We start from the raw sequence: 27260 nt of genomic DNA on the forward strand, positions 1-27260 counted from the left end.
GTCAAAAGATGCCTCCTGATTCATCACTTCCGCCCCATGGGACTTCAGCGTGTGTCCAGTTACAGAGTCACTGGCCTTCCTCGGCAAAAACGCATTTCTGCGCTACAGTTAGCCAGGCAGAGCTGGTGTCTCCCTGGCCAGTGGGGTTTGGGGACCCATCTGCTTCACATGTCATTAGCGACATTGTTTGCTCAGGGTTCCTCTGCCGAATGTTTATTCATGGAGAAATGGAGACAAGCTCCAACAGCCCAGCTGGCTTTCCAGATCCTGGGTGGACCCTGTAGCCCTTTTTTTCATTGGATGCGGCTGTCACAGAAAGGGAATAAATATGGACATCTCCTCCACGCCCCAAGTGGTGCTTCCGTTGGATTCAACACATAATGCAAGTCGGCTATGCTCTGGGAGGTGCAGAACTGAACCACGGCGAGGAGTCCTACAGCTGTGTCACTGCCGCTGGTGACAGTGTTGGGCCGGATCCTCGGGCCGGCTTTGGTTGGCTGCTCCTACCCTGGTCCTGCTACAAGGGTCCTCATCTTAAAACTTTGACCAGTGATCGAACTGGGTCCCCTGCAGTGGAAGCGCCGGGCCCTAACCACTGGAACCCCAGGGAAATGCTGAGTCATTTTAGCTCTCAGTGGTCATGAGTAGCCAGTGGCCTACCATATCGGGCAGGGCAGTGGGGCTGTCTTCCTAGGGAGAGTGACCCCTCACTCATCTGTTGTCTGCCCCTCTGTGGTGCTCGATGGGCCCACAGTCATTGTCTGTCACAGGATGGACACTGGATGCTTAGCGGGGGCTGCAGAATTCGAGGAGCCTGCAGGCGTCTGTGTGTCCCCTGCATTCTCTGTGGACCCCAATGAGGCAACCCTGGTCACCTGGCCACCCAGCTCGGCCTTTGTTCTTGCAGCCTTCACTGGGAGCCTTAGTAAGAGGGCTGGGAGCCTGTGAAGGGGCCTGGCAGAGTCACGAGAGAGAAGAATCTCGGTGGTGAACCAAGAGCCCCCTCAACCTGCCTGGGGCCTTGGGGATCTTGCTTTTCCCAGAAGCAGCCACACGAGTCATTTAATCCCAAAAGCCAGAACCTGTGAGACCCCCAGACCTGACCCGAAGGCGCCTGTGCGACTCTGGTTTTAGGGAAGGAAATGTGGGTGTCGAGCTGGCTAGGGAAGCCGAGAACTAGGGGCTTCTGCCTGGGATGAGCGCTTCCTGCCTCCAGTGTCATTAGAAGGATGCTCGGCGCTTCTTCCCTCTGAGGACCTGCCTCTTCTGCAGCACAGCCCAAGGGTCAGTCCAGACCAGGAGACCAGCTGCAGATGGCAACGGGCATCATCTAGAGTTCGTGGCAGCCAAGGGGCATGTCGGTGTGGGCGGTCAGGCTTAGGACCGTCGGCCGCCCCATCCTCTCCGCTCTGCCCTGGAAGCCTGTCCGGCTGGTCCTGACTCAGCCACAGCCCCAGGGCCTGGCTGGGGGAGGTGGACGCCTGTCCCACACCCCTGTTCCCACCCTGTGGATCCAAGCTGCTGCTCCCACAGTTCTCTTAACTGCAGTAGGCATCTCGTGTGTTTATAAACACGAAGGAAATACCTATCTTATTTTTCCAAATGGAAACCGCCCACTTTTTAAGCAGGAGGTTGGCAACTTCAGTAAGATTTTAAGTGAACAAGAAGATCAGAGTAAGATGAGGCAATAACTTATCCAAACTCTCTGTTTCTGGGAAGAAATAACAGAGTTGTTTAAGAAGAAGAACCGGTAAAAGTAACTACTTTCAGAAAACCCCATGTGTGCAAATCCAGAATCATAAATAGTTCAGAAAGACTATTCACATGGTAAAATGACTATTATTAGTAGTATATAAAAATATAATATTTAATACACATAGTAGGCTTCCAGATGGCTCGGTGATAAAGACTCCACCTGCAAAGCAGGAGATGTGGGTTTGATCCCTGAGTCAGAAAGATCCCCTGGAAAAGGACATGGCAACCCATTCCAGTATCTTTGGGAAATCCCACGGATGAAGGAGCCTGGTAGGCTACAGCCTATGGGGTTGCAAAAATCAGACACGACTTAGTGACTAAACCACCACCACCACACATATTAAGATTCCTTTAAATAACAGAGTCATAAAAAATAAATAACAGAGTCACATGCTTAAAAGCTTTTAGGAAACTGGCAAGCAAAATGAATTCATGAAGCAACCAGGAGAGAGGCAACAGAGAACGGTGGGGAGTTTGGAAAATCAGCCTGTGTCCCCTCTCCCACCCACGAAGCATTCATAGTTCAGAACCTTATATTAGTCTAAGTGACTTGATTGTCTGATGGTTGGTGATTCCTGATTTTTTTTTTTTTAAATTTTTGGCCACATGGAGTGGCCTGTGGGATCTTAGTTCTCCCATTGCAACGAAAACCCTAGCTCCTTAAAATTATCATTCTGTTTCTTGTACATCAACTATACTTCAGTGAAAAAATGAAAGAAAAATTCTTTTTATTCTATTCTAATTTCTCCAGCCTTAAGTAGCCTGACTTGTTCTCAATCTGCATATCATTCTATTTGGGGGCAAGTCTGGCTTTTTTTCCTTCCTACCACAGGCTCTGTGTGTGTGTGTGTGTGTGTGTGTGTGTGTTTATATTAGTTACTTTGCAATCAGCATTTTTTGTTTTTTTTTTGGTCACACTAGGCCTTCACTGTTGCTCATGGGCTTTCTGTGGTTGTGGCAAGTGGGGCCTACTCTTCGTTGCGATGCTCAAGCTTCTTGCCGTGATGGCTTCGCTTGTTGTGGAGCACCGGCTGTAGGCGTGCAGACTCAGAAGTTGCGGCTCTTAGGCTTAGTTGCTTGAGACATGTGGAATCTTCCCAGCCTAGGGATCAAACCCATGTCCCCTGCTGTGGCAGGCAGATTCCTATCCACTGTACTACTAAGAAAGTCCACGATCTGCAGGTTTTTAATCAACATTTGCTTTGGGGCCACTTCCTAAGTCAGGATGTTGTCCTGGGACAGCTTTGGTAGGAGGACAGTGGTGAACTCCCAGGAGGCAGAGCAGAGAAAATGTTGGCTCCAGAGTTGGTACATGTGTTTACCTGTGTTTGGGGGAGAAGGGAAAGGCCTCATTGCCAAGCCAGGGTCTCCCATTCAGTGGCTGTGAGACCAGGTTACCTGGCCCCTCCATGCCTCAGTTCTCTGCTCAAAGTGAGAATAAAAATGGCCTATACCATAGAATTTTAGTGATGGTTAAATGAGAAAAATGGGTGCAATATCTGGCTCAGTGCATGTAGACAGTACTTAATAAATGCTCACTAGCATTAGGTATTATCACCTGTCATCAGTCAGGAGCTGTTTATTGTCAGGTACACGTTCAGTGGGCAGGATGAGGGACCCAGGGGATGAGGCAGGGTGGGGCATGCTTGTACCTTCAGGAAACGTTGCACCTGCCAGAGAAGTGGGAACACACACAGTCCCCAGGCAGTGCATGTGGGCTGGGCAGGGCAGGATGGACACTGCCCTCTAGGCGCTAAGGTCAGTGCAAAGAGCCTCCTGGCATTGGATTAATCAAAGGCAGCTTTAGGGCGGATGTGAACCTTGACTGTGGACTTCAGAGTGGTTTGAGGCTCAATTGCTGGAGAGGAAGAGGCTCGGAATGAGATCCTTCCTGAGGGGAGCAGGGCTTGTCTGAGAGCAGGAGGGGGACTGGGAGAGAGACCCTGTGGTGAGAACTTCAGGCAAAGAGCGGAGGTAGAAGGAGGCCAGGTGGGAAAGTTTCGGGGGCTCAACGGCTGGGAACTTTCGAAAGTTTTCAAATGAAGAGGAGGGGTGGGCTGGCAGGGAGGGCATGGTGAGGCTGCAGGAGAGCTGGTGTCTGGGCCCCGGGGCTTGCAGGGCCGAGAGCACTTCCAGAAAGTGGGATGGAGGTGAAGGAGACTGCACTCCAGGAGGGGTTGTCAGGAGTCCTGAGGTCCATGAAGAGCCCTCTCCGCGGTGGCAGATACAGATGGAGTGGCTGGGGGACGGAAGGCACAGGCCTGTGGCTCTGGGACCCTCCTCCCCTCCCCCGGTCACCCCTCCTCCAGCCTCAGAAATCCAGGGACCAAGGGCAGCACTTGGACAGCGGCCGGGAGGTCACAGGGGGATGCGCTTCCCTCCCAAATGCTGAGGCTATCCGCCTGCCGGGCCAGGACCGCTGACAAAACTGCCATGGGCCTTTGAATGACACGGCTCCTTGCTGGCTCACACAGTGACCAGTGGCGACGCTCAGAAAGGCTTTCTTTCTGGGTAGGTTTCCAGGTTTGGGGGGGGGGGTCCGTCTGAGGCCCAGGGCAGGTATGGGAGGTGACAACACTTCCTAGGGGCACCTGAGCTGCTCCAGTCCTCAGGCTCTGCAGGCAGCCCAGTGGGGGTTCCAAGGGCAGCAGTGACTGTGGCAGGCGCTTGTCCTATGGGTTGGGGTCCCCAGGCGTCACTACTGTGTGTGTGGACAGCACCGAGTCGCCCCTTCCAGGACAGGACTGTTGGATCAGCTCCACCCACCCGAGTCCCTCTCTGGGTCTCCTAACTGCACGGGGTGGACGCGGCCTCTTAGGGAATGAAAACCGGTGGCTGGCAAAGTCCCAATTCGATTATGCGCCCCTTTGGCTGCGACAAAGGTCTCAGTAAGGATCACAGAGGGGAGTGATCACAGACGTGCACAGAGGGGCCTGCGGGCACCAGGGCTGCACCCCCATCAGTCTACTTGAGGGTCTGGGGGAGGCTTCCCCCGAGGGCCCTACTCAGGATGAACTGACACCCTCACTCTGGGTCTTTGTCCCCACTCAGCCCTTCCTCGAGGTTCATTGGACTTGATGTAGCATGTCCTTGCCTGTTCTGGCTGTGTCTCTGGCACTCAGGAGCGTAACAGGTACATAGCAGGCCCCCAGGGCACATCTGGTGGATGACTGTGCTGAGGGAATGAAACACCGAGTCTGGAGGGCAGAGCAGCTATCTGACCTGGCTGGCTCTCTGGGCGGGGTGGTGGGGGTGGCATCCTGCCCTGGACCCCGCCTGCTTAACCCTGCTCTGTCTGCTCACCAGGCCAAACCTTGGGCCTCAGAGCCTTCTATTCCAGCCGGACAGGGCAAGACTCTGCTTCCATTCTGCCCATGCCAAGAAGGCCAGTCATCAACACCTGCCTTTCCTGCCCCTCCACCCTGGAAAGGCAGGGGAGATGACCCCTGGGGGTGGTGTCACCTCTGTCCTGAGGAAAGAATGTGTCCTGAGAGATGCTGTGTGTGTTTTGGGAGCGGAAGTGTTCAATTTCAGGTGCCACCTATCTGGAAGGTACAGCAAGATGCTAGCACACGTGGTAGGGTCTTTTTTCCCCCAATTTTTAATATCTATATATATATTTAAACTTTTTCTTGGAGGATAATTGCTGGTTTCTGCTATACATAACTGTGAGTCAGCCACGGGTAAACATATATCCCCCCTCTCTCTCTCAAACCTCCCATCTCCCACCCCATCCCACCCCTCCACGTTGTCACAGAGCACCAGAAGCATAGACGTTACTGTACGTAAAATAAAACATACACATATGTATTTTAATGAGCCGAGAGTTTGCTGGAGAGCACAGGGTGGCCGAACAGCTGCTCGGTGGTGATTCCTGCCCCGGGTGAGTTTTATGAGCCGAGATTAGCAGCTCCAGGGAAGTTTGGCCTTAACGCCTGTTGTCAGAGCTGCCCTGCCTCCTGTCCACAGAGACAGGGCCCCAGTGTGGCCTCGGCTGAACCTGGGGCCTGCAGAGCCCTAGGGGTTTCACAGGGGCCTGATGGGGGTGGGGGGTGGCGGACAGGCTTGAGAAAGAGGGACCTGGGAATGAGAAGTGTCACCTGCTGGGAGAGAGAACTCGGCTCTCAGGTGTGGGGACAGGCCTGCTGCAGAGTGGGCGTGGAGGGAGAGGACCCCAGGGAGGGGCGCCCAGCCCTCCAGTTCCCCAGAAGGGCTGGTGGTGGGGTCCAGGGTGTTTGGACAAGGAAACTCTTTGAAACTTCCCTCCCGTCCTGCTCCGGCCCTGGTCCCCTCCCCTCCATAAAGCCATTAGCTTCTGGTGCCGGCCCTATCTCTGCTCCATCTCTGGTCCCAGGCGGGCATTCACAGACCTCCTGCCCTGGGGGACGGGAGGATTTATGGGGGGGGGAGGGTCGGGGAGGGCGAGAGTTCTGTTAGGAAAGCTGGGTGTGGGGGAGCTGTTAGTGGCTGACCAGGCCGGATCATTTCCGAGCCGGCTCTGCATGACAAAGAGGCAGGGACGAATCCTGGCTTTGATCTGCCCCCTACCCCACGCTGCCCGCCACCTGCCTGTTGGTGTCCCCGCCCCAGCTGGGACCTCCCGAAGAAAAGCCCGGAGGGGGTGGGGACAGCTGTGGCCCAGCACCCCCGGGCCCTGCTCGGCCACCTTCCTCTCCCGGTGGCCCCAGAACAGAAATACGTCCTGGGCTGATGACCCAGAAGCCCTGCCGCCCCCTCCCGGAGAGCCAGGAAGCCCTGCGCTGAGCGGTGAGATGTGTGTGTGAAGGAGGGGCTCAGAGTGTAGGAGCCAGAGTTTCACGAAGCTTGGGGTGCTGAGGGGCCTTGAGGTGTGGGTCGTGCCCTGGATGGGCGCTTAGGGAGGAGCGGGGGAGGGGTGCATTTCCAGAGTTCCTCCAGCATCCATGCTGGGGGGCTGCTGGGGCCCCTGGAAAGCATACAGGAAGCAGGGCCACTGGAGGGGGGATACCGCCGCACAGCCCAGGGGCGGCTTTTACATCTCCCGGAGGAGTGGGCTTGAGAAACTGAAATGTCCTCGCCTTGTGGGCTGGGATGTGGAAAACGGTTTTAAGGGAGAAGGTGCAGACTGAAAGGGAAGGCTCCCAAGAACCCGTAGGGAATGGACTCGCCAGATGCTTTTAGCTCCGTACAACATTTGCATCCCTGGGTTGAGGGGCAGAGGAGATGGTCCCGTCTCTGGAGGAGGGCAGGTGCGCACGCAGCATCCCGAGCGTCTCTGGCCTGATATGGAAATGTCTCGTTTTCCTCTCTTTCCTGGTCTCTTGGCTCCCAGTTGCCTTAGGGAGTGGTCCTGAGCAGGGCTCCTCACCTCCTCCCTCCCCGGCCAGGGGCGACCCTCGGGTGAGAAGGCCAGAGTGGGAGAGAGTCTGGGGGGAGGCAGGCCTTCCAGGGGAGCGGGGTCTCCTGGTCCATCCCACACTGATTCTCCTCCCTTCCATCTGTTCCCTCCAGGGAGCCCCGTCTCAGAAGCCATCGATCCCCGGGGTCTTCCCCGGCCCTGGGGGGGGCGGGGCGCAGGCGGACCATGCCCAGCCTGCCGGCCCTGCTTGCCTTGCTGTTCGCCTACTGGGCCCCGCTCCAAGCCGCAGCCAGCTCCTGGTGGTGAGTGCGGGGCCGGAGCCCTTCCCAGCCTGTCTCCTCTGGGCGATGGAGGGGGGAGAAGGGGCCATTCCTTTATAGAACCCCAGGACACCGGACAGCTCTTCCTCTCTCTCTCCAGCCCCAGAGTTAACATGACGGCTCCCAGAGGATGAAGGATTAGTTCATCTGGCTTCTCTGGTCCTGGCTGCAATCCCTTCTCCCTGCCCCCCACCCCACCCCCACTGTCCCCATCTCCATGGCTTGTTAGAAATAGCTTTTCTTGTTATAGGATCAATAAGAATATTGATTTTTTTTCCTTCTGCTGGTGAGGGCAAGGAGACTAGGGTTCCCGGTTTATAAGTCTGAAAACCCGCATGAGGGATTGACGGGACCACGTGTGGCTTCCTTTTGTGTTTTCAAGATGACTGTCATTGCTAGGTGCAAAGGGAAACGTCAGGCACCCACCCCCCCCACCCCCCCACCCCTGTTTGGTCTGGGCTCTGCTCTCATCCTGCTCAGCTGGCAGATTCACAGCTCAGCATTTTATTCTATGAGCCAGGGGAGAGCCCTAGAGGGTGGGCTCAGGGGCTGTGGGGGTGAGCAGGAAATGAGAACTTTGAGAGTATCTGGCCCTGCATGTAAATCACATTCGACTTTAAGGCCTAAGGGGAATTCTCTTTGAAGGCCTTGGTTACTTTCCACACATGTGGCACCCTTGGGCCACAGTGGCCTCGACACTCCTGCACAGAACCCTGCGTCCACCCTGCATACTCACCCCAGTCTCCTAAAGGTTGCTCCCATCGCTGAGCGCCCTTCCCCCTCTGGTCACTTGGATCTAAATGCTCAAGGCGGTCTCAGACATTCCGCGTCTCGCGTGTCGCCTACCTCTGTGCCTCTGTTTCCCTTTGAAGGCAGGAACTCTGTTTGTACTAACTCTCCTTGCCAAGCCCTTGGCTCAGGGCCATCCTCCAGGAGGGGGTGGAGCTCCGGGCCTGCTGCTGCCCTGGCCCATACGTTCACCTCGGCCCTCTGGCTGCAGGTCCTTGGCGATGAGCCCGGTGCAGAGACCCGAGATGTTCATCATCGGGGCCCAGCCTGTGTGCAGCCAGCTCCCGGGGCTGTCCGCCGGCCAGAGGAAGCTCTGCCAACTCTACCAGGAGCACATGGCCTACATCGGGGAGGGCGCCAGGACGGGCATCAGGGAGTGCCAGCATCAGTTCCGGCAGCGCCGTTGGAACTGCAGCACCGTGGACGACGCCTCCGTCTTTGGGAGAGTCCTGCAGATCGGTGAGTGGGGATGGGCTGGGACCCGCTGGCAAGGAGGGGGTCTCCAGTGGCGGGTGGTCAGCTGGCCCTCAGTCTCCCACCCAGCGGGCGAGGCCTCGAGCTGGGGTCAGGGTCCGTGTTGAGTGTGAGCACATTGAGAAGCTCACCCACCACTGGTGCCCAGTTTCAGCTCCAGGGCCTCCTCCCGAGCTGTGGGCAGAGAACACAAGATTGCAGCCCTGAGTGTCTACGGAGTTTCGTCTCTTCCTTTTGGACTCAGAGAGACTTTGGATCAGATTGGCAGTGGCTGTCATTAACCCAACCCAGATCCAGTCTGGGCCTTTTCATTTGAAAGAGAATGTGTTGGAAAGTGGGGGATGGGCAGACTGAATGAGGAAGATGAGCGCCCACCCGCCACTCCCCGAAGCCCTCCGCCTCCCCCCACCCCCACCTGGATTCCCACATCTCCCTCTCCAGCTCCTGGCCCAAGATTCTTGGGCTGCCCTATTGCTTAGATGGAGGTGTGATCTCGGGTCTAATTGTTTTAGGTCCTTTTGAAATGCAGTCCTCCCCTCCCTGGCAAGAAATTGAGAAATCCGGCCCCTATTCTACTGGCTCTTATCCCCAGGGCCATAAAAGAAAGGTGTTAGAGCCTCAGGTCGCAGCTCACATTCTCCCAGAACAGCTTCCCCCTAAAGGCGACCTTCGGGAGTCCCCCTAGGCTGCGTTTCTGGCAGGCAGTGAGCAGGGCAGCTCAGGCTTCTCTGTGCTTCTGTTGTGGAGCCCCTGCACCTGGCCCATGCGGAGAAAGTGAGGTCGGGGAAGCACACTTGGAACCTTGCTTCTCTCCTTTGAATATCAGCTTGAAGTCTGTGAAAGGAGTGCTCATGAGTTCCTGTAACCCTCCTCCTGGGCAACTTTCCCAAAAGAATGGACCTGGGGGTCAGGTGGGCTTCATTCATAGTTTATCCTTGTTCAGTCACTCCGTTGTGTCCAACTCTTTTCGACCCCATCGATTGCAGCATGCCAGGCTTCTCTGTCCTTCACTATCTCCTGGAGTTAGCTCAGACTCATGTCCATTGAGCCAGAGATGCCATCAGCATCTTCTGAAATGCATCAGTCTTTCTGCATCAGTCCTTCCAATGAATATTCAGGGCTGAGTTCCATTAGGATTGAGTGGTTTGATCTCCTTGCAGTCCAAGGCACTCTTTATCAGTTCTTCTCAAATAGTCATTTCTTCCTGGTGGGTATCTGGGTCAGCCGTTCTCCCTGCCCACTGTATCTCAGGTGAAGAAACTAGAATGGCCCAGGTATGTTGCAGGCCAAAATCTGGGCTTTCTCTGCCCACCAAAGCTGTATAAAAAATATGGAGACAGAATTTGGAGGAAATAAGAAGGTGGCTTTAATTCTCAGCCGGCAGAGGGGGGAACACAGTAGGCTCATACCTCAAGAATTATGCCCCCCCATCAATTTTTCTTCCTCGTGAAAGGTATAGAGAGGCACCCCATAATCACTGCCAGGGAGCTAGTGTTTCTTTGGGACCGAGTGAATGCCTGACATTGGCCAGATTCTGTTCAGTTCATGTGGTTTTGTCACATGAAGACCAAAAAAGTGAGGCTTTGCTTTAGGGGAGAAGGGTTGTCGGGACCATAATCTCTGTGGAGTGTGCCGGTTTGCGTGGGGAGGGCTTCCCAGGTGGTACTAGTGATAAAGAACCCGCCTGCCAGTGCCAGAGAGGTAAGAGACATAAGTTTGATCCCTGGGTCGGGAAGATACCTGGAGAAGGGAATGGCTACCCACTCCAGTATTCTTGCTTGGAGAAACCCACTGACAGAGGAGCCTGGCGGGCTACAGTCCAGGGGGTCGCAAAGAGTTGGACACACACACGCTTTCACCAGTGAAAGCGGACACCAGTCTCTGGCCCTGTTCTGTCACAGACGGAACACTGCTGTTGTCCTTGTTGTCACTGTCCCCTTCTGCACCTTCCCTGCAGGCTTATGCTGCCTGGGAAGGTGGGCGGAGGCTGGGTTCTAACTGGTCCTCTCCCGGTGTCTGGCGTGGAACCTCCCCTTAGAGCTACTGCAAGCATCCACCACCAGAGGGCAGCAGAGCGCCCCAGAGGGCACCAGGCCCTTCACCTGGAGGCACCTACCCGGAGGCTGGGCAGCCGTGGGACAGAGGGCGTGATGTCGTCCCGCTGTCTCCCTGTTGGGCGGAGATGCACTGTCTCTCAGGAGCTCCATGGCTGCTGGTTTATCAGCATTTATCCCCTGAATTGTTTCACACATGGGCTTCCTTGATGTCTCAGATGGTAAAGAATCTGCCTACACTGCAGGACAACCAGGAGAATCCCGTGGACAGAGAAGCCTGGTGGGCTACGGTCCACAAGGGTCGAAAAAGGTGAGACACACCTGAGCAACTAAGCACACACATAGAGATGTCCCCACATTGCTCATCCACTCCGAAGTCCCCAGTTCCCTGCTTGCTGAGAGCAGCATGAGGTCTGTTCTGAGACTCCCATGCTGCCCCAGTAGGGCGGGGTTGCCTGCACTCCAGGCCCAGTGATGCTCCGAAACAAAGGAGGCAGAATGACTGGGAGAGATGCCAAGCGGATTCACCGGTGGGTGAGTCACCAGCTACATGGTGGGCTGGGACCCTCAGAGCCCTGTTGTCTGCAGTAAACACTCAGCTGCAGAAACATTGTTTTTAAAGGCAGTTCTGAGAAGGGTGACTCAGCTCTGCAAAGTGTGTTTACTAAAAAAAAAAAAAAAAGGAAATCAGACATATGTAACTTGGAAAGGGGAAAACATAAAGGCATATTCGTTGTTTTCAAATACTGAAGGGCTGTCAGACGCAGGAGGGATTAGCTCCAGCAGAGGGAAGTGGTAGGAAGTCATCTTGCAGCTTGTTCTGGGAAAGAACATTCTGGTGACTAGTGTCATTTAACACAGACAGGCTGGGTGGCCTTGGGCACCCAACATGATTCTCCCAAGTGTTAGTGCTAGATGCTCAGTCATGTCCAAACTCTTTGTGACCCCATGGACTATAGCCTGCCAGGCTCCTCTGTCCAGGGGATTCTCCAGGCAAGAATACTGGAGTGGGTTGCCATTCCATTTTCTAGGGGATCTTCCCGACCCAGGGATCAAACCCGGGTCTCCTGCATTGCGGGCAGATTCTTTACCGTCTCAACCAGGGAAGGCCCCTATTCTCCAAGGCAGGTTGTAAAGCAGTGCTCCTGACAGACAGAGTGTAGGTCTGGTCCAGCTTCAGATGGTATCTGTCCCGGGCTGCCAGGTAGGGTGCCAAGGCCCGTTTTAAGAAGATTTCTCAGATATGACTCCCTCAAAGCAGGGTCCAGGCCCCGCTCCCAAAGACCTCCTGGCCATCTTACCATCCTGGGAGCTCACACAGTCTGATTCCCTAGACCCATAGATCCTGACTCTGGCCGAAGTTCACAGGGGTTCAAATGTCAGTCCCGACCGCTGGTCCTGTGTGGCTTCCCGTGTCACCTGGCTTTCCCGGTACTGTTCTGCTCCGCATCTGACCAGAAGTCGGCCCCGGCTTAAAGGAGCAAAACTGATTTGCCCCGTGTGTTCTGGTTGCAAACTTCGCTGTGTCCTGCCCGACCATCCAGAAGTAGGGCCAGGTGGCAGATCACACTGGATGTAGCACTGACTTCAGACTGCCTGCCTCACCACCTGCCAAGACAAGGTTGTGAGATGGCCACCTTTGACCCCGGAGGCTCAGAAGAGGGGGACATGGGGAGCAGAAGAGTCTGCCCAATTAAAATAAATTTTTTTTAAAAAAGGGACTTCCTTGGTGATCCAGTGGTTAGGGCTTCACGCTTCCACTGCAGGAGGCACGGGTTTGATCCCTGGTCAGGGAACTAAGATCCTGCATGCAATGCAGTGCAGCCAAACAGAAGAAAATTTTTTAATTTTCAAAAAGGTTAATTTGTTTAATGTTTAAAATTTTTAAGTTGTTTTGAATGTTTAAAAAGTTGAAAATTTTATTTCATTTTCAAAAAAAAGAAGATTCTGCCCAGTTCCCTCACTGAAATCAGGACTGAATCTCAGCTCCTTGCTAAGAACACCTGTCTCCATGTCTGAGTCCATATGAGTATGATTTATTATTTCTCATGATGATTTTACTAAATATAATGCACATTGTATATAGCACAGCATTTTAAAGTGTAGCAGTCCCGTGTATATTCAGCAGGCTGTACAACCAGCCAGGACGTTGTCACAGCCCTGTGGAGACACCGCACTCCTGTTCGTGGGTGTGCTCCATGTCTTCTCCCTCCTCCCCAAACCCCAGACAACACTCATCTTTCTGTCTGTATGAAAGTTCACACTGTGGACATTTCATATGTGGCCTTTTGGGTCTGTCCAATACAAAATGTGAAGTGCTCACTTCGCGTTAATACCTCAAGGTTCATCCATGCTGGAGCCTGTCCCCATTACCTCATTACTTTTCATGGCTGAATACTATTTCACTGCATGTACAATACCACCTTCCGTTTACCCATTCATCTGTGTCATTGATGGTCATTATAGGTTGTTGCCACCTTTTTAGATAGTATCAATAATGTTGTGATGAAGATTCAGGTAGAGGTTTTTCTGTGCACACATGTTTCCGTTTATCTTGGTTATATTCTTAGGTGTTGGGGTTGCTGGGTCACGTGGTAATTCTATGTTTAACCTTTCGAGGAGCTGCCAGACTGTTCTTCAAAGCAGCTGCACCATCAAACGTTGCCACCAGCAGCACATGAGGCTTCCGGTTTTTCCATGTTCTCATCAACTTGTCACTAGTCACCTTTTGGATGACAGCCTTCCTCGCGGGTGTGAAGTGATGCCTTTGATTTTGATTTGCATGTCTCTGGGGGCCAAGTATTATTTTTATAAGCGTTTTTATTGAAGTAGAGCATACATCATACGGTCCTTTAAGTGGTTCGCCTTAGCGATGGATTCTTTACAGGAAATGATCTGGACGTTTAGAGAAACTGTGCCGAGCGTCTGTGCCCCAGCTCTGCTGGGTGGGAGGCAGTGGTGACCTTGGAGACAGAGGGAAGTGGCTGGGATGATTCTGGTCGTTGTGATACTGGCTCATTTCTACTCCTGGTCTTGGCCGCTGTTTAGCCAGGGGGTGCAGCTATAGACAGGTGTGTGAGTTTACCTCAGTTATGCAGCTGTAGACAGGTGTGTGAGTTTACCTAGGTGATGCAGCCACAGACAGACAGATGAGTGACTTGTGGAGGGTGAGAAGCACGTCTGTGAGGGAGAGATGAATGCCAGGTTGGAGTCGCACTGCAGGTCCCGTGATCCCTTCTCAGCCTCCTTCGGGCTGGTCCACAAACGTGTTAATCCCACTCTCTGGTCCATTCAGGCTGGCCTGATAGGAAGGTGCCGGTGGGTAAAGTTATCCACATGGGATGAGGTGCTGGCTGGCGCTGAAGGGACACTTGGGTTCTTGGTCCTGGTGCTTTCTAACCCTGGAGCCTCGGCAGTGGGAGATGCCCTGTTCCTGGTGCGGGCCAGGGCGGTGCAGGGGAGGGGGTGCGGGGGAGGGCCTCACCTCTCCCCTTGTCTGTCTGCCCCTCTGTCTGCAGGGAGCCGGGAGACGGCCTTCACCTACGCTGTGAGCGCGGCCGGGGTGGTGAATGCTATCAGCCGCGCCTGCCGTGAGGGCGAGCTGTCCACCTGTGGCTGCAGCCGGGCCGCACGGCCCAAGGACCTGCCCCGGGACTGGCTGTGGGGCGGCTGCGGCGACAACGTGGACTACGGCTACCGCTTCGCCAAGGAGTTCGTGGATGCCCGCGAGCGGGAGAAGAACTTCGCCAAGGGCTCGGAGGAGCAGGGCCGCGTGCTCATGAACCTGCAGAACAACGAGGCAGGCCGGAGGGTAAGCGATCCCTGCCCCACACGTACCTGGAGGGTGGGCTCTGCCCCTGTGCACCTGGGCGGCTTGCTGGCCGCCAGGACATAGGCAGTGACCATGTAATCCCCCTCCCCACACGCACCAAACTATAGACACCCTCACCCCCATACACACCCAGACGGAGGACCCTACCCGCCCCACACCATCGGCTGTTCCTGGGCTGTGCTGCCAGCTTCTGGCTGGTCCAGAAAGAGATGAGTCTGACCACGGAGATTCTTACCTGTACGTGTGCTTTAACCTGAGTGGAAATGCAGAAGGTGGCTACCTTTGAAGGCCTAGGCTCATCAATCTCATAAAAGACACAAGGGCTTCCGAGCCTCAATTTCAGTGGAAAGTAACACATAGGTTTCGGGGAGCTGGCTTTATCCTATGTGCAGAGCGCCCCGGGGTGCTAGGCTTCCTGAACAGCTGCTGGAAAGCTCTGTGCCCATCCGCTGTACCAGCTCAGGGAGCCCCCAACCTCCGGGCACACAGTCTGCTCCTGTTTCCCGGGCAGGGTCTGCTCTGTGGGGGCTAGAGGGCTTGCTAAGCTGGAAGCTCTCTCTTTTGCTGGTCAGGTGTCCACTGTGCATCCAGGTGCCCCTGGAGAGAGGTGTGAGGCCTGAGTGCTGGGTGGCAGGAGACCCTTCTGGTCCCCGACCTCTCAGGAAAGCACACAGACCTTTCTCCGGGAGAGCTGTCCACACCCAGGTCCATGTCAAACCCAGGTTCGGGGCCTGGCAAGGTTCTTCACGAGACCAAAGATGAGCCAGTGAAAAAAAACAAAAACAGGAACGGCAGTTTCTGGAGGAGAAATAAATTCAGAAATTTAATGTTGGTTCATTGGTGATTCAGTAATAGGATATGGATATACGTCTTAGAAAGTGTTTCTATGTTAAATTAAAAAAAAAAATTAACTCATGTTTCGTAGGAGCACATGTCAAACAAAAGGACTGGAATTGCCTCTCATATGACTTGGGGTCCCCGGTCTTGGTAGGATGCTTAGCACCGTCACTATCTGATATCAGGTCGGGATTAGACTTGGTTGTTGCCCAGCATCTTCTCTGCAGAGTCCGTGTTCAGAGTGTTGTTTAGCCAGGTGTGGGTGCCCATCTGTGGTGAGTCAGGAGTCCAGGCCGCGGCTCTGGTCTGTGAACCTGGGCTCAGAGACCAGTGCTGTTCGGCTCCTCCAGTCATTTGTGAAGCATCTTCCATCTGCTCCACCTCCTCTCTGTTTGCCTGTCTTTGGGCGTCTAACCTGGTTGATAAAAAGAAACAAACAAACCAAAAAATGTTAGGTCTTCACCTTGTCTCCTAAATGCCCAAATTCTACCCATTTTTCAAGATCCCAGTAAATACTACCTGCAGGCGTTGTGCTAGTTGCTCAGTCGTGTCTGATTCTTTGCCACCCCGTGGGCCCTCCAGGCTCCTCTGTCCATGGGATTCTCCAGGCAAGAATACTGGAGTGGGTTGCTAATCCCTTCTCTAGGGGATCTGCCTGACCCAGGGATTGAACTCTGGTCTCCTGCATTGCAAATAGATTCCTTACTGTCTGAGACACCAAGGAAGCCCAGTTGCCGTCCACCATCTTCGCATCCCCTGTGCTGCATGGTATCTGTGTCTGGAGGGCAGTGGATCCTTTCAGACGGACTTCCTGTTCCTCGCCCTGGGCCCTCTGCTCTGCTCTTTAGCTGGTGGGCGTATGTGTCAGTGCAGAGGAAACTCCCCTGGGCCTCCTAGCAAGAGGCCACAGGGAGGAAGGTTTTCCTTCTCTGACTCGGTTGCAGAGGCAGAGGGGACCAGGCGTCTACCCTCAGCCGGTCTTATCAGTCGAATCTTGACCCCACTTCTGCTGGCTCCTCATTTCATCACCCTTAATTGTTTGTTTGCTTTTTCCAGCCCTTATCTCTGCTGCGCCTTCCATCTGCCCTTCCCACACCCTCCCCGGCTTCCTCCGTCTGCTCCCCGTCTTTGGGCCCCCATCCTGTAGGCTCCATGCCTCTTCACAACCCTTTCTCTCTCCCCGGCCTCCATCTGCTCCAGGTGGGGAACTTCTGTCTCTCTCTCGAGTTCTCATCCCACCTCCAAGAAGCAGGCCTCCCACTTCCTCACACCTACACAGAGCCTTCCTCGGGAAGGACTGAGTACTGGTGGGGATGGGAAAGTGCCTGAGCTGCTATTTTACAACTGGATTTTTTTTTTAAAGTAGGCTATCTAGGATCTGACATATTGGTGCAGTGTAAACGTCAGGGACACTTTGTGAGAAATTTCTCTTGCCTTTGAGAACCTCCAGTGACCCCATTTTACATACTGAAGGCCAGAGCAGTGGGTTGATACTGCCTTGTCACTGCAGGGCCTCTGAGCATTTTCTAGATGAAAACTGCCCCATCCTTGTGACATCCTGCCAGTAACTGAGCTCGGCCACGCTGTTACATGTGGAAGAGGGGGAGTGGGTTCTGCTGGGGGCAAGATAGAGCACTAAGAAAAACTTACGAACATGCTATTGCTTTTTCAGTTACCAGGAAGGCCAAAATCCCCTCCCCCTTCTCTTGCAAGAGGCAGGTCTATATATGAGCAACGGTGAAATATCTAAAATACAGGCGTTGCTATCTCTGTGATGTCTTTCTTCCTGGAGGAAGGAGAATGAACGTGTGAATAGTGAGGCTCAGTGGCTCTCTACCTTCTAGATTCGTTTTGCTGGAATTCCTGTCCCTCCCCTGAAGCCTCCCCGACTCTCTTTCCCCAGATCCCCTGAGTGTTTGCTCGCCACGGAGATAGATGCTATCCTGCCTTCTCCCCCACTCACTTAGGGCAGGTACACAGCTTTAGGCCCTTAATGCTTCCTCCTCGTGCCGGAAGTCCCTCTCCAAACCAAGGACCATTTCCAGGGAAAGTCAGGCTCCAGCTCAGACCCGGGGGATCAGAGCCAGAGGGTGACTGCAGGCGCTGTCTTTGAAGTGCCTGTAGGAATGGGGGGTCACTTCTGCCTTCAAGCCGCCAGCCAAGTGCTCGGGGAGGGGCCTGCCCGCCTTCTCCATCCTAAATCCTTTTTAAGCCCCAAGGTTGGGGTGTACTCCCTCCTGGGTGGTCCTCAGTGTCTCCACCGTAAGACAGTGGGGGTAGTCCTGCACCAGAAAAAAATCGGGAGGAGCCCGGGCAGTTGTAATACGAGCTGATGGTGTGGAAGCTCTTGCTTGCACCTGCAGCGGTTCCTGCCGAATAAAGACACAATCTGGGGACCCTTGAAAAGAAAGCTGAGAGGAGCCCTTGACAAATGAGTTCTGCCCGCGTCGGTGACAATAGCTGTGGCAGGAGAAAATGCTGGGCGGCAGACCTGCATCTTTATCCCACCATCTGCACTTCTGGGATGGCTGCCAGGGCTGCTGGACACAATGCGTCCGTATGCTTTCGCTGAAAAGCACTTTGTGAGCAGCTTTCTGGTCTGCTCCTGCGTTTCCCTTTGGGTCTGGGGTAGCCCACGTTCAGTCTCCTCCCGCTGCTGTGGTTCAGTGACTTCTGGGTGGGTTTGTTTTCCCAGCATCACCCTCCCCCAATCCATTGTCCCGTGGCAGAGGGCCCGCCCCACTTCCCCACATCGGCAGCCACTCCCAGGGGGTGTCTTGTCACAAGTGTGCTGTGGTTTATGGGGAGGAGCCCGACGGCTCTGCAGAGCTAATGACCCACTTAACCCAGAAAAGGGGAGCGTTTAATTCCTGGGAGACTTGGCAGGATCGGAGAGAGCTTGTGGCCGGACAAGGTCTCTGTTGTAGGCTCCTGGTACAGCTGATTCTTTTTTTTCTGTCTTGGACTCTGTATGATGCAGAAGCTGGACTCATTTTGTTGGTTTTTATTTGTTTGAGACATTGATTAAGATAGAAATATCTTTTTTTCTTCCCCTGCTGGTAACAATGACACATTTCAAGTAATAAGAGTTGGATAACACAGAAAGGAGCTTCCCTGGTGGGCCTGCCTGCCAGTGTAGGAGAGGCAGAAGATGCGGGTTCGATCCCTGGGTTTGGGAAGATCCCTTGGAGGAGGAAATGGCAGCCCACTCCAGTATTCTTGCCTGGGAAACCCCATGGACAGAGGAGCCTGGCGGGCTGCAGTCCATGGGGTTGGACATGACTGAGCGACTAAACAGCAACAAAGTCGAAAGGGCAAGTGTGGTTCTGGAAGCAGATCAGACTGGGCATCACCTCCCTGCGGTTTTCTCTGTGCTGCTGCTCTTCATGTCCTTTCAGTCTGGAGAGACCTCTGGACGCGGTTGGAGAACCTGAGCCCCTGCACACGCCCAGCCCGCCAGCCCCCGCCTGCACTCGCCCTGTGGCGACCCGAGCCAGCCTCCGGGCATCTCTTGTTGGGACGTTCTCCTCATCCTCTTCTCTCTCCCCTCCACAGGCTGTGTACAAGACGGCAGACGTGGCCTGCAAATGCCATGGCGTTTCGGGGTCCTGCAGCCTCAAGACCTGCTGGCTGCAGCTGGCCGAGTTCCGCAAGGTGGGGGACCAGCTGAAGGAGAAGTACGACAGCGCGGCCGCCATGCGCATCACCCGCCGCGGCAAGCTGGAGCTGGTCAACAGCCGCTTCAAGCCGCCCACCCCTGAGGACCTGGTGTACGTGGACCCCAGCCCGGACTACTGCCTGCGCGACGAGAGCACGGGCTCGCTGGGCACGCGGGGCCGCCTGTGCAACAAGACGTCCGAGGGCCTGGACGGCTGTGCGCTCATGTGCTGTGGCCGCGGCTACGACCAGTTCAAGAGCGTTCGGACCGAGCGCTGCCACTGCAGGTTCCACTGGTGCTGCTTCGTCCGCTGCAAGAAGTGCACGCAGGTCGTGGACCAGTTCGTCTGCAAGTAGCTGCGGCTGCTGCCCGCTCCTCTGAGCGGGGCCGGGAGTCCATGGGATATAAATCTATATAAATATATTTTATATTTGTATAAAGGAAAGGCTGGATGGTAAATAATTAAAAGAAGACAACAGAAAGGAGAAGCTTATTTAAGAGATGCTGGAGGTCTTTGAGGATTGGGGGTCTCTGCTCCCAGTGGGTGGGACGTGGGCTTTGGCTTCTGCCCTGGCGGGGCCTCTCTAGAGGTGGGGGCTTGGGAATGTTCATGGCCTACCCGACGAGGCCTTGAGGACAGAGAGGGTGCTTGGAGGGAGAAGTGGATGGCATCTGGAGTCCTTGTTGGGTGGGTGACGGCCCTGCGACCCTAGCTGCTAAGCCAGGCAGCCCCTTGGATGGTGATGGGAACTCAGCCTCACCCCTGGCATCTTCTGGGTCTCCAGCAGAACACTGACCGGTTCCGTGAGAGGCCCGGTGCCTTCTCACATATTCGTCTGTGTGTGCTTGCAGAATCCACAGTTACAGGAAAGAGGAGAGGCCCGTTGTCACCTCTGAAGGCCGGATCAGCTCCTCCCCCGACTCTGGGGCCCGTCTTTCCAGCGAGAGATTTTCTTACTCCAGGGTTCACGGGCTCCCACCTCGGCTCCCACAGCATCTGTGCCCGAGCTGCAGAAAGCCAGGTGGTGCCCAGTCAGGTGGTCGCACCGGGCTCCTGCACCGCTGGGAACAGATGCTCTGATACTTCCGTTGGCCCTCCCTGTCCAGGGAGGCCAGGGCAGGCCGGGGCCAGCTCTTGGCATGGGCTCGGCTCTGCCCCAGATGTAGCTCCCTCCGACATTAAACACCCTCCACTGAAGCTTCTATCTCTTTCCTTATTTGGATGCGTGGCTCCTTTTTAGTTTTGATCCTCGGAAACCTGCAGCACGGTGCACACACACACGCAGGAGGGTGAGGGGACGGGGATCATTCAGAGCCCTGGTCTGGGTGAGAGGGATGGGGGATGTCATGAGAATTAATAAGGTGACGCATGTATGCCCGCCCCCCCAAAGGTAACTCAGGGAGCAACCATGGCTGTTAACTCTGCTGTTCTGAACAGAGCTCAGAGGTTGGAGGTTAAACCTCACATTTGGCCCCCCATCTTACCCCCCATCCATCCTCCTGGCTCTTGGATTTGCACGGGTGATGGGATGCTCTCTGCTGGCTTCTCTGTGTCACCATGTCCGGTCCAGGGCCAGATCTCCAGCTTTGGAGTATCTGCTTGTTGTTTTTCAGTCACTCGGTTGTGTCCGACTCTCTGTGACCCACATGAACTGCAGCACACCAGGCTTCCCTGTCCTTCACTATCTCCAGGAGTTTGATCAAACTCATGTCCGTTGAGTCAATGATGCCATCCCTTCTCCTGCCTTCAGTGTGTCCCAGCATCAAGGTCTTTTCCAGTGAGTCAGCTCTTTGCCTCAGGTGGCCAAAGTATTGGAGCTTCAGGTTCAATATTAGTCCTTCCTTAGGATTGATTGGTTTGATCTTCTTGTAGTCCAAGGGACTCTCAAGAATCTTCTCCAACACCACAGTTCAAAAGCATCAATTGTTTTGGCGCTCAGCCTTCTTTAGGGTCCAACTCTCACATCCATACATGACTACTGGAAAAACTATAGCTTTGACTATACACCTTTGTTGGCAATGTCTGTTTTTTAATATGCTGTCTAGGTTTGTCATGGAGAAGGCAATGGTACCCCACTCCAGTACTCTTGCCTGGAATATCCCATGGACGGAGGAGCCTGGTGGGCTGCAGTCCATGGGGTCAATAAGAGTCAGATACAACTGAGCGACTTCACTTTTACTTTTCACTTTCATGCATTGGAGAAGGAAATGGCAACCCACTCCAGTGCTCTTGCCTGGAGAATCCCAGGGATGGGGGAGCCTGGTGGGCTACCGTCTAAAGGGTCGCACAGAGTCGGACATGACTGGAGTGACTTAGCAGCTTAGCAGGTTTGTCATAGCTTTTCTTCCAAGGAGCAAGTGTCTGGGGCCAGGGAGAATAAGGCAGAGCTCAGGGACTCTAGAAAGGGAGGCAGTTGCTGAGAGAGATGTTGAGCCAGTAGCCACTCAAGACACCGGTTTCATGTTAGAAAAGGTTGTTTCTAGGGAAGGGATGGGGTTGCAGAATTAATCTGGTTATAAAAAGCAAATGACACTGCAGGTTCTGCCTAAGGGCATCTGTGGTCCCGTCTCCTGCTGTGTCTTCGTACCTAGAGAAGAACCTCCTTTCTCGACACCAAGGAATGTCTGGCTGTGTTACTCTTAACAGCTCCTCACACGGTCACTCAGATTCCTTTGGTAGACGTTTTTGAGAGGAATGGTCCATGAGAGAAGATGTTTAAACCAACTGGCCTACAAAAGATTAAAACCATGTCCTTGGCTTCAGTCTGTGTGGTTTGTTCTCTCAAAGCTGCAAGTGACAGAGGCTGATCTGAGCCAGCCTGAAGGAGGAAGGTAACGTCGGGGTTTGGAGGGATGCTGCCTGTCCCAGACCCTTGGGACCTACCAGACTGGGCTTCCCTCCGTCTGCGCCCTGCCCCTCGTGGTGGGGACCCACAGGGTCCGAACTGACAGCCACTGGAAGTCACTCTGACTCCCTCACTAGTCCTTGAGCCAAGTTCCTGGGAGGACCCCTGGCCGGTGCCCCCCACTTCCCCAGGACCTCAGCAGGGGGTTCAGAGTTCATGGAGGTGAGAGGGGCTTCTTTGCTGGTGTTTGGATGGGAGGACACACTCCAGCTTGTTGTCCTATCAGTTCAGTTCAGTTCAGTCGCTCAGTCGTGTCTGACTCTTCGCGACCCCATGAATCACAGCACGCCAGGCCTCCCTGTCCATCACCATCTCCCGGAGTTCACCCAGACTCGCATCCATCGAGTCCGTGATGCCATCCAGCCATCTCATCCTCTGTCGTCCCCTTCTCCTCCTGCCCCCAATCCCTCCCAGCATCAGAGTCTTTTCCAATGAGTCAACTCTTCGCATGAGGTGGCCAAAGTACTGGAGCTTCAGCTTTAGCATTATTCCTTCCAAAGAAATCCCAGGGTTGATCTCCTTCAGGATGGACTGGTTGGATCGCCTTGCAGTCCAAGGGACTCTCAAGAGTCTTCTCCAACACCACAGTTCAAAAGCATCCATTCTTCGGCGCTCAGCCTTCTTCACAGTCCAACTCTCACATCCATACATGACCACAGGAAAAACCACAGCCTTGACTAGACGGACCTTAGTCGGCAAAGTAATGTCTCTGCTTTCGAATATACTATCTAGGTTGGTCATAACTTTTCTTCCAAGGAGTAAGTGTCTTTTAATTTCATGGCTGCAGTCACCATCTGCAGTGATTTTGGAGCCCCCCAAAATAAAGTCTGACACTGTTTCTACTGTTTCCCCATCTATTTCCCATGAAGTGATGGGACCAGATGCCATGATCTTTGTTTTTTGAATGTTGAGCCTTAAGCCAACTTTTTCACTCTCCTCTTTCACTTTCATCAAGAGGCTTTTTAGCTCCTCTTCACTTTCTGCCATAAGGGTGGTGTCATCTGCATATCTGAGGTTATTGATATTTCTCCCAGCAATCTTGATTCCAGCTTGTGTTTCTTCCAGTCCAGCATTTCTCATGATGTACTCTGCATAGAAGTTAAATAAGCAGTGTGACAATATACAGCCTTGACGTACTCCTTTTCTTATTTGGAACCAGTCTCTTGTTCCATGTCCAGTTCTAACTGTTGCTTCCTGACCTGCATACAGATTCCTCAAGAGGCAGGTTAGGTGGTCTGGTATTCCCATCTCTCTCAGAATTTTCCACAGTTTCTTGTGATCCACACAGTCAAAGGCTTTGGCATAGTCAATAAAGCAGAAATAGATGTTTTTCTGGAACTCTCTTGCTTTTTCCATGATCCAGCGGATGTTGGCAATTTGATCTCTGGTTCCTCTGCCTTTTCTAAAACCGGCTTGAACATCAGGGAGTTCACAGTTCACGTATTGCTGAAGCCTGGCTTGGAGAATTTTGAGCATTACTTTACTAGCATGTGAGATGAGTGCAATTGTGCGGTAGTTTGAGCATTCTTTGGCATTGCCTTTCTTTGGAATTGGAATGAAGACTGACCTTTTCCAGTCCTGTGGCCACTGCTGAGTTTTCCAAACTTGCTGGCGTACTGAGTGCAGCACTTTCACAGCATCATCTTTCAGGATTTGAAACAGCTCATCTGGAATTCCATCACCTCCACTAGCTTTGTTTGTAGTGATACTTTCTAAGGCCCACTTGACTTCACATTCCAAGATGTCTGGCTCTAGATTAGTGATCCGGAGAAGGCAATGGCACCCCACTCCAGTACTCTTGCCTGGAAAATCCCATGGGCGGAGGAGCCTGGTGGGCTGCAGTCCATGGGGTCGCTAAGAGTCGAACACGACTGAGCGACTTCACTTTCACTTTTCACTTTCATGCATTGGAGAAGGAAATGGCAACCCACTCTAGTGTTCTTGCCTGGAGAATCCCAGGGATGGGGGAGCCTGGTGGGCTGCCCTCTATGGGGTCGCACAGAGTCGGACACGACTGAAGCGACTTAGTGGTAGTAGTAGTAGTAGATTAGTGATCACATCATCGTAATTATCTGTGTCGTGAAGATCTTTTTTGTACAGTTCTTCCGTGTATTCTTGCCACCTCTTCTTAATATCTTCTGCTTCTGTTAGGTCCAGACCATTTCTGTCCTTTATCGAGCCCATCTTTGCATGAAATGTTCCCTTGGTATCTCTAATTTTCTTGAAGAGATCTCTAGTCTTTCCCATCTGTTTTTTCCCTCTATTTCTTTGCATTGATTGCTGAAGAAGGCTTTCTTATCTCTTCTTGCTGTTCTTTGGAACTCTGCATTCAGATGCTTATATCTTTCCTTTTCTCCTTTGCTTTTCGCCTCTCTTCTTTTCACAGACATCACCAGATGGTCAACACCGAAATCAGATTGATTATATTCTTTGCAGCCAAAGATGGAGAAGCTCTATACAGTCAACAAAAACAAGACCAGGAGCTGACTGTGGCTCAAATCATGAACTCCTTATAACCAAATTCAGACTGAAATTGAAGAAAGTAGGGAAAACTGCTAGACCATTCAGGTATAACCTAAATCAAATCCTTAATGATTATACAGTGGAAGTGAGAAATAGATTTAAGGGCCTAGATCTGATAGATAGAGTGCCTGATGAACTATGGAATGAGGTTCGTGACATTGTACAGGAGGCAGAGATCAAGACCATCCCCATGGAAAAGAAATGCAAAAAAGCAAAATGGCTGTTGTCCCATGCAGACTGCTGTTTACTCTGGACATGGTCAAACAAAGTCCCTTATCCATGACATCATGTAATTGTGGGGCCGGTCCTGAGACTTTCCTCAAAGGGGTGAAAACCTGAGCCCAGGCTGAGTGTGAGGGGGGGCCCTACTCCCTCAAAACCTTCAGGGGTGAGGTGAAGCCTTTCTCTGACTCGCAGGACTGAGGGGGTAAAACTGCTAAGAGGTGTCCCCAGACTGGACACCGTCTGGGTGTCCCTGCACGGTGACAAACCTGCTGCCATTCCGTCCCAGAATGTAGACTGTTTTACCCTGAGCTCGACCTGAAGGGTCAGGAGTTCCTGCTAATGATTTAAATGTACGTCCCTTTGGGACGTCCCTCGCAGTCCAATGATGAGGGATGGGCATTGCCACTGCAGGGGGTTCAGGTTCTATCGCTGGTTGGGGATCAGGTCCTGCATGCTGCCTGGCCAAAACCAAATTGCAAAGACACGTCCCTTTGAGAAAGAAGAAAAAGATTTTTTAAAACAATTAAAAAGCAACAACAAAATAAAGATATTCCCCTTTGAGGGTAATGACTACGGTGCCAGCTGCTTCCTTTGCACCCCCTGGCCGGCAGGGCCGGAGTCCTCACCAAAAAGAAACATCCAGGAGGGATGAGGGTGGCCAGATGTTCCTGTAAATCTCCCAGGGCCCTTGGGAGCAGAGATGGCAAATGTGGAATTTGCCGTCTTCAAATGCCCTGCGGCCGCCTGCTTGCATCCTTCTGATTGGAGAGCACTCATGGTCCTGCTTTCCCGTCTTGGGCTGAGGACGAGAGGAGCGTTTGTGGACAAGGACGTGAGTCCACTCGCACATGTAAGGGGCTGTGTTCCTTCCTTGGTGGGGACCATCTCCCTGAGCCACAGCCAGGTCCCCAGCTCCTCGCCTGGCTGCGCTCCTGTCTGGCCACACGGTGTCGCTGTTTCACCAGCTCCAGCCCAGCGCCTGCCACTCACACTTGAGTTCAAAAGCTGGTCGTGGGGTCCTTGTGCCAGAAACAGACTCTGGGAAGCAGAACAGCTGAGTTTTCGATGTTTCATTTGAACACATTTGGGAAGAATCAGTTCAGTGTGATTTTACTAATTCTTTTTTTCCACACTGCGAGACCTCTAGTAGGTGGATGCCCTTCACACATTAAACCCAGCTCTTTTGCAAACAGCCGTCTGTTCCTGGGCTGGGAAGATCCCCCGGAGGAGGACGTGGCAACCCACTCCAGATTCTTGCCTGGAGAATCCCATGGACAGAGGAGCCTGGCGGGGTACAGTCCACAAGGTCACAAAGAGTTGAATGTGACCTAGTAACAACACACAGCACAAAATTCCCCAGCCAGGGATCGAGCCCGGTCCCTCGCAGTGAGAGCTCGGAGTCCCAGCCACTGGACCGCCAGGGAACTCCCATATTTCACTAATTTGTTAAAAATTGAGTGTGGAAGGACGATGAGGGGAGTGCCCGGTCCAGCTGGGATGGGCCCCCGAGACACGGGTGATGACAGTGGAGCTCGGGCTCGGAAGTGGCTTGGGTCAGCCTCTGAGCCGGCAGCCAGATGCTCTTCTTGCTTGATGGTCATCATCCCAGAGGTGGGGAGTCACTGTAGTTTCCACAGAGGACTGACTGTACCAGCTGCTCTGCGTACATCATCTATAATTCCCTCGGTACCTCCGCAAGGTTGGTGTCATTATCCACAAGTTCCGGATGGGAGGAAAGACTCAGAGAAGCGGAGGAACATCAGGAACATCCTCTGACTCACACAGCTGCTAGCTGATGCTGACTGACTCCAGGGGCCCTTCTGGCTCCTTGGTGGGTTTCTGAGAGATCCCAGGATGTGAAGTAAGAGGGGCCTGTTTCCTTCTGAGCCTCAGATGTGCGCACTGATCTGCCCCTCAGACCACCATGAATTTAGGATGAGGAGGGTGAGCAGGGAAATTTCTTCTGATGGAGGCACAAGGCTGTCCTCAACCTAAGGTAGGACCAGCGGTGCAGGGCTGTGGGCTCAGAGAATCTGCCTTGCACACAGGGGAGACAGCTGTTTGCAGAAGAGCTGGGTTTAAAATGTGAAGGGCATCAGCCTGCTAGAAGTCAGTGTCTAGGCACTCAAAACTGACTCTGCACGAGCGGACATTGGGCCTTCCTGATAGCATCTCCCCAGGTGGCGCTAGTGGTGAAGAACCCGCCTGCCAATGCAGGAGAAGTAAGAGACACAGGTTCGATCTCTAGACCAGGAAGATCCCCTGGAGAAGGAAATGGCAACCCATTCCAGTATTCTTGCCTGGGAAATCCCATGGACAGAGGAGCCTGGCAGACTACAGTGGATGGGGTTGCGAAAGTCAGGCTCGACTGAGCTCACACACACACACACACAAGAAACTAAAATCAGTACAGCCTGTCCCCAAAGCCTCCTCCTTCGTAAGATGTGTGAACGGATAATAACTTCCTAGACCTGCTTCTAACCTCTGCTATGGTCAGTTGGACCCCTTTGGATGACCAGATAAGGAGGGCATTTCTTGGAGGCAGACCT

At 53.4% G+C, this 27260-nt stretch overlaps 1 protein-coding gene across 1 annotated transcript in view; it reads left to right on the forward strand.

The window, feature by feature from the left end:
• Positions 1 to 20255, forward strand: part of WNT5B (Wnt family member 5B) — an 80730-nt gene extending 60475 nt beyond the window's left edge. The window contains exons 2-5 of the mRNA XM_069581566.1: positions 7246 to 7395; positions 8414 to 8661; positions 14249 to 14541; positions 18955 to 20255. Of these exons, the coding sequence (XP_069437667.1) occupies positions 7319 to 7395; positions 8414 to 8661; positions 14249 to 14541; positions 18955 to 19413 (1077 nt within the window). The 5' untranslated portion in view covers positions 7246 to 7318 and the 3' untranslated portion in view covers positions 19414 to 20255. The remainder of the gene's footprint in view (positions 1 to 7245; positions 7396 to 8413; positions 8662 to 14248; positions 14542 to 18954) is intronic.
• Positions 20256 to 27260: the final 7005 nt, after the last annotated feature.

The sequence above is a fragment of the Ovis canadensis genome, chromosome 3, assembly GCF_042477335.2.
Source record: "Ovis canadensis isolate MfBH-ARS-UI-01 breed Bighorn chromosome 3, ARS-UI_OviCan_v2, whole genome shotgun sequence".
NCBI lineage: Eukaryota > Metazoa > Chordata > Mammalia > Artiodactyla > Bovidae > Ovis > Ovis canadensis.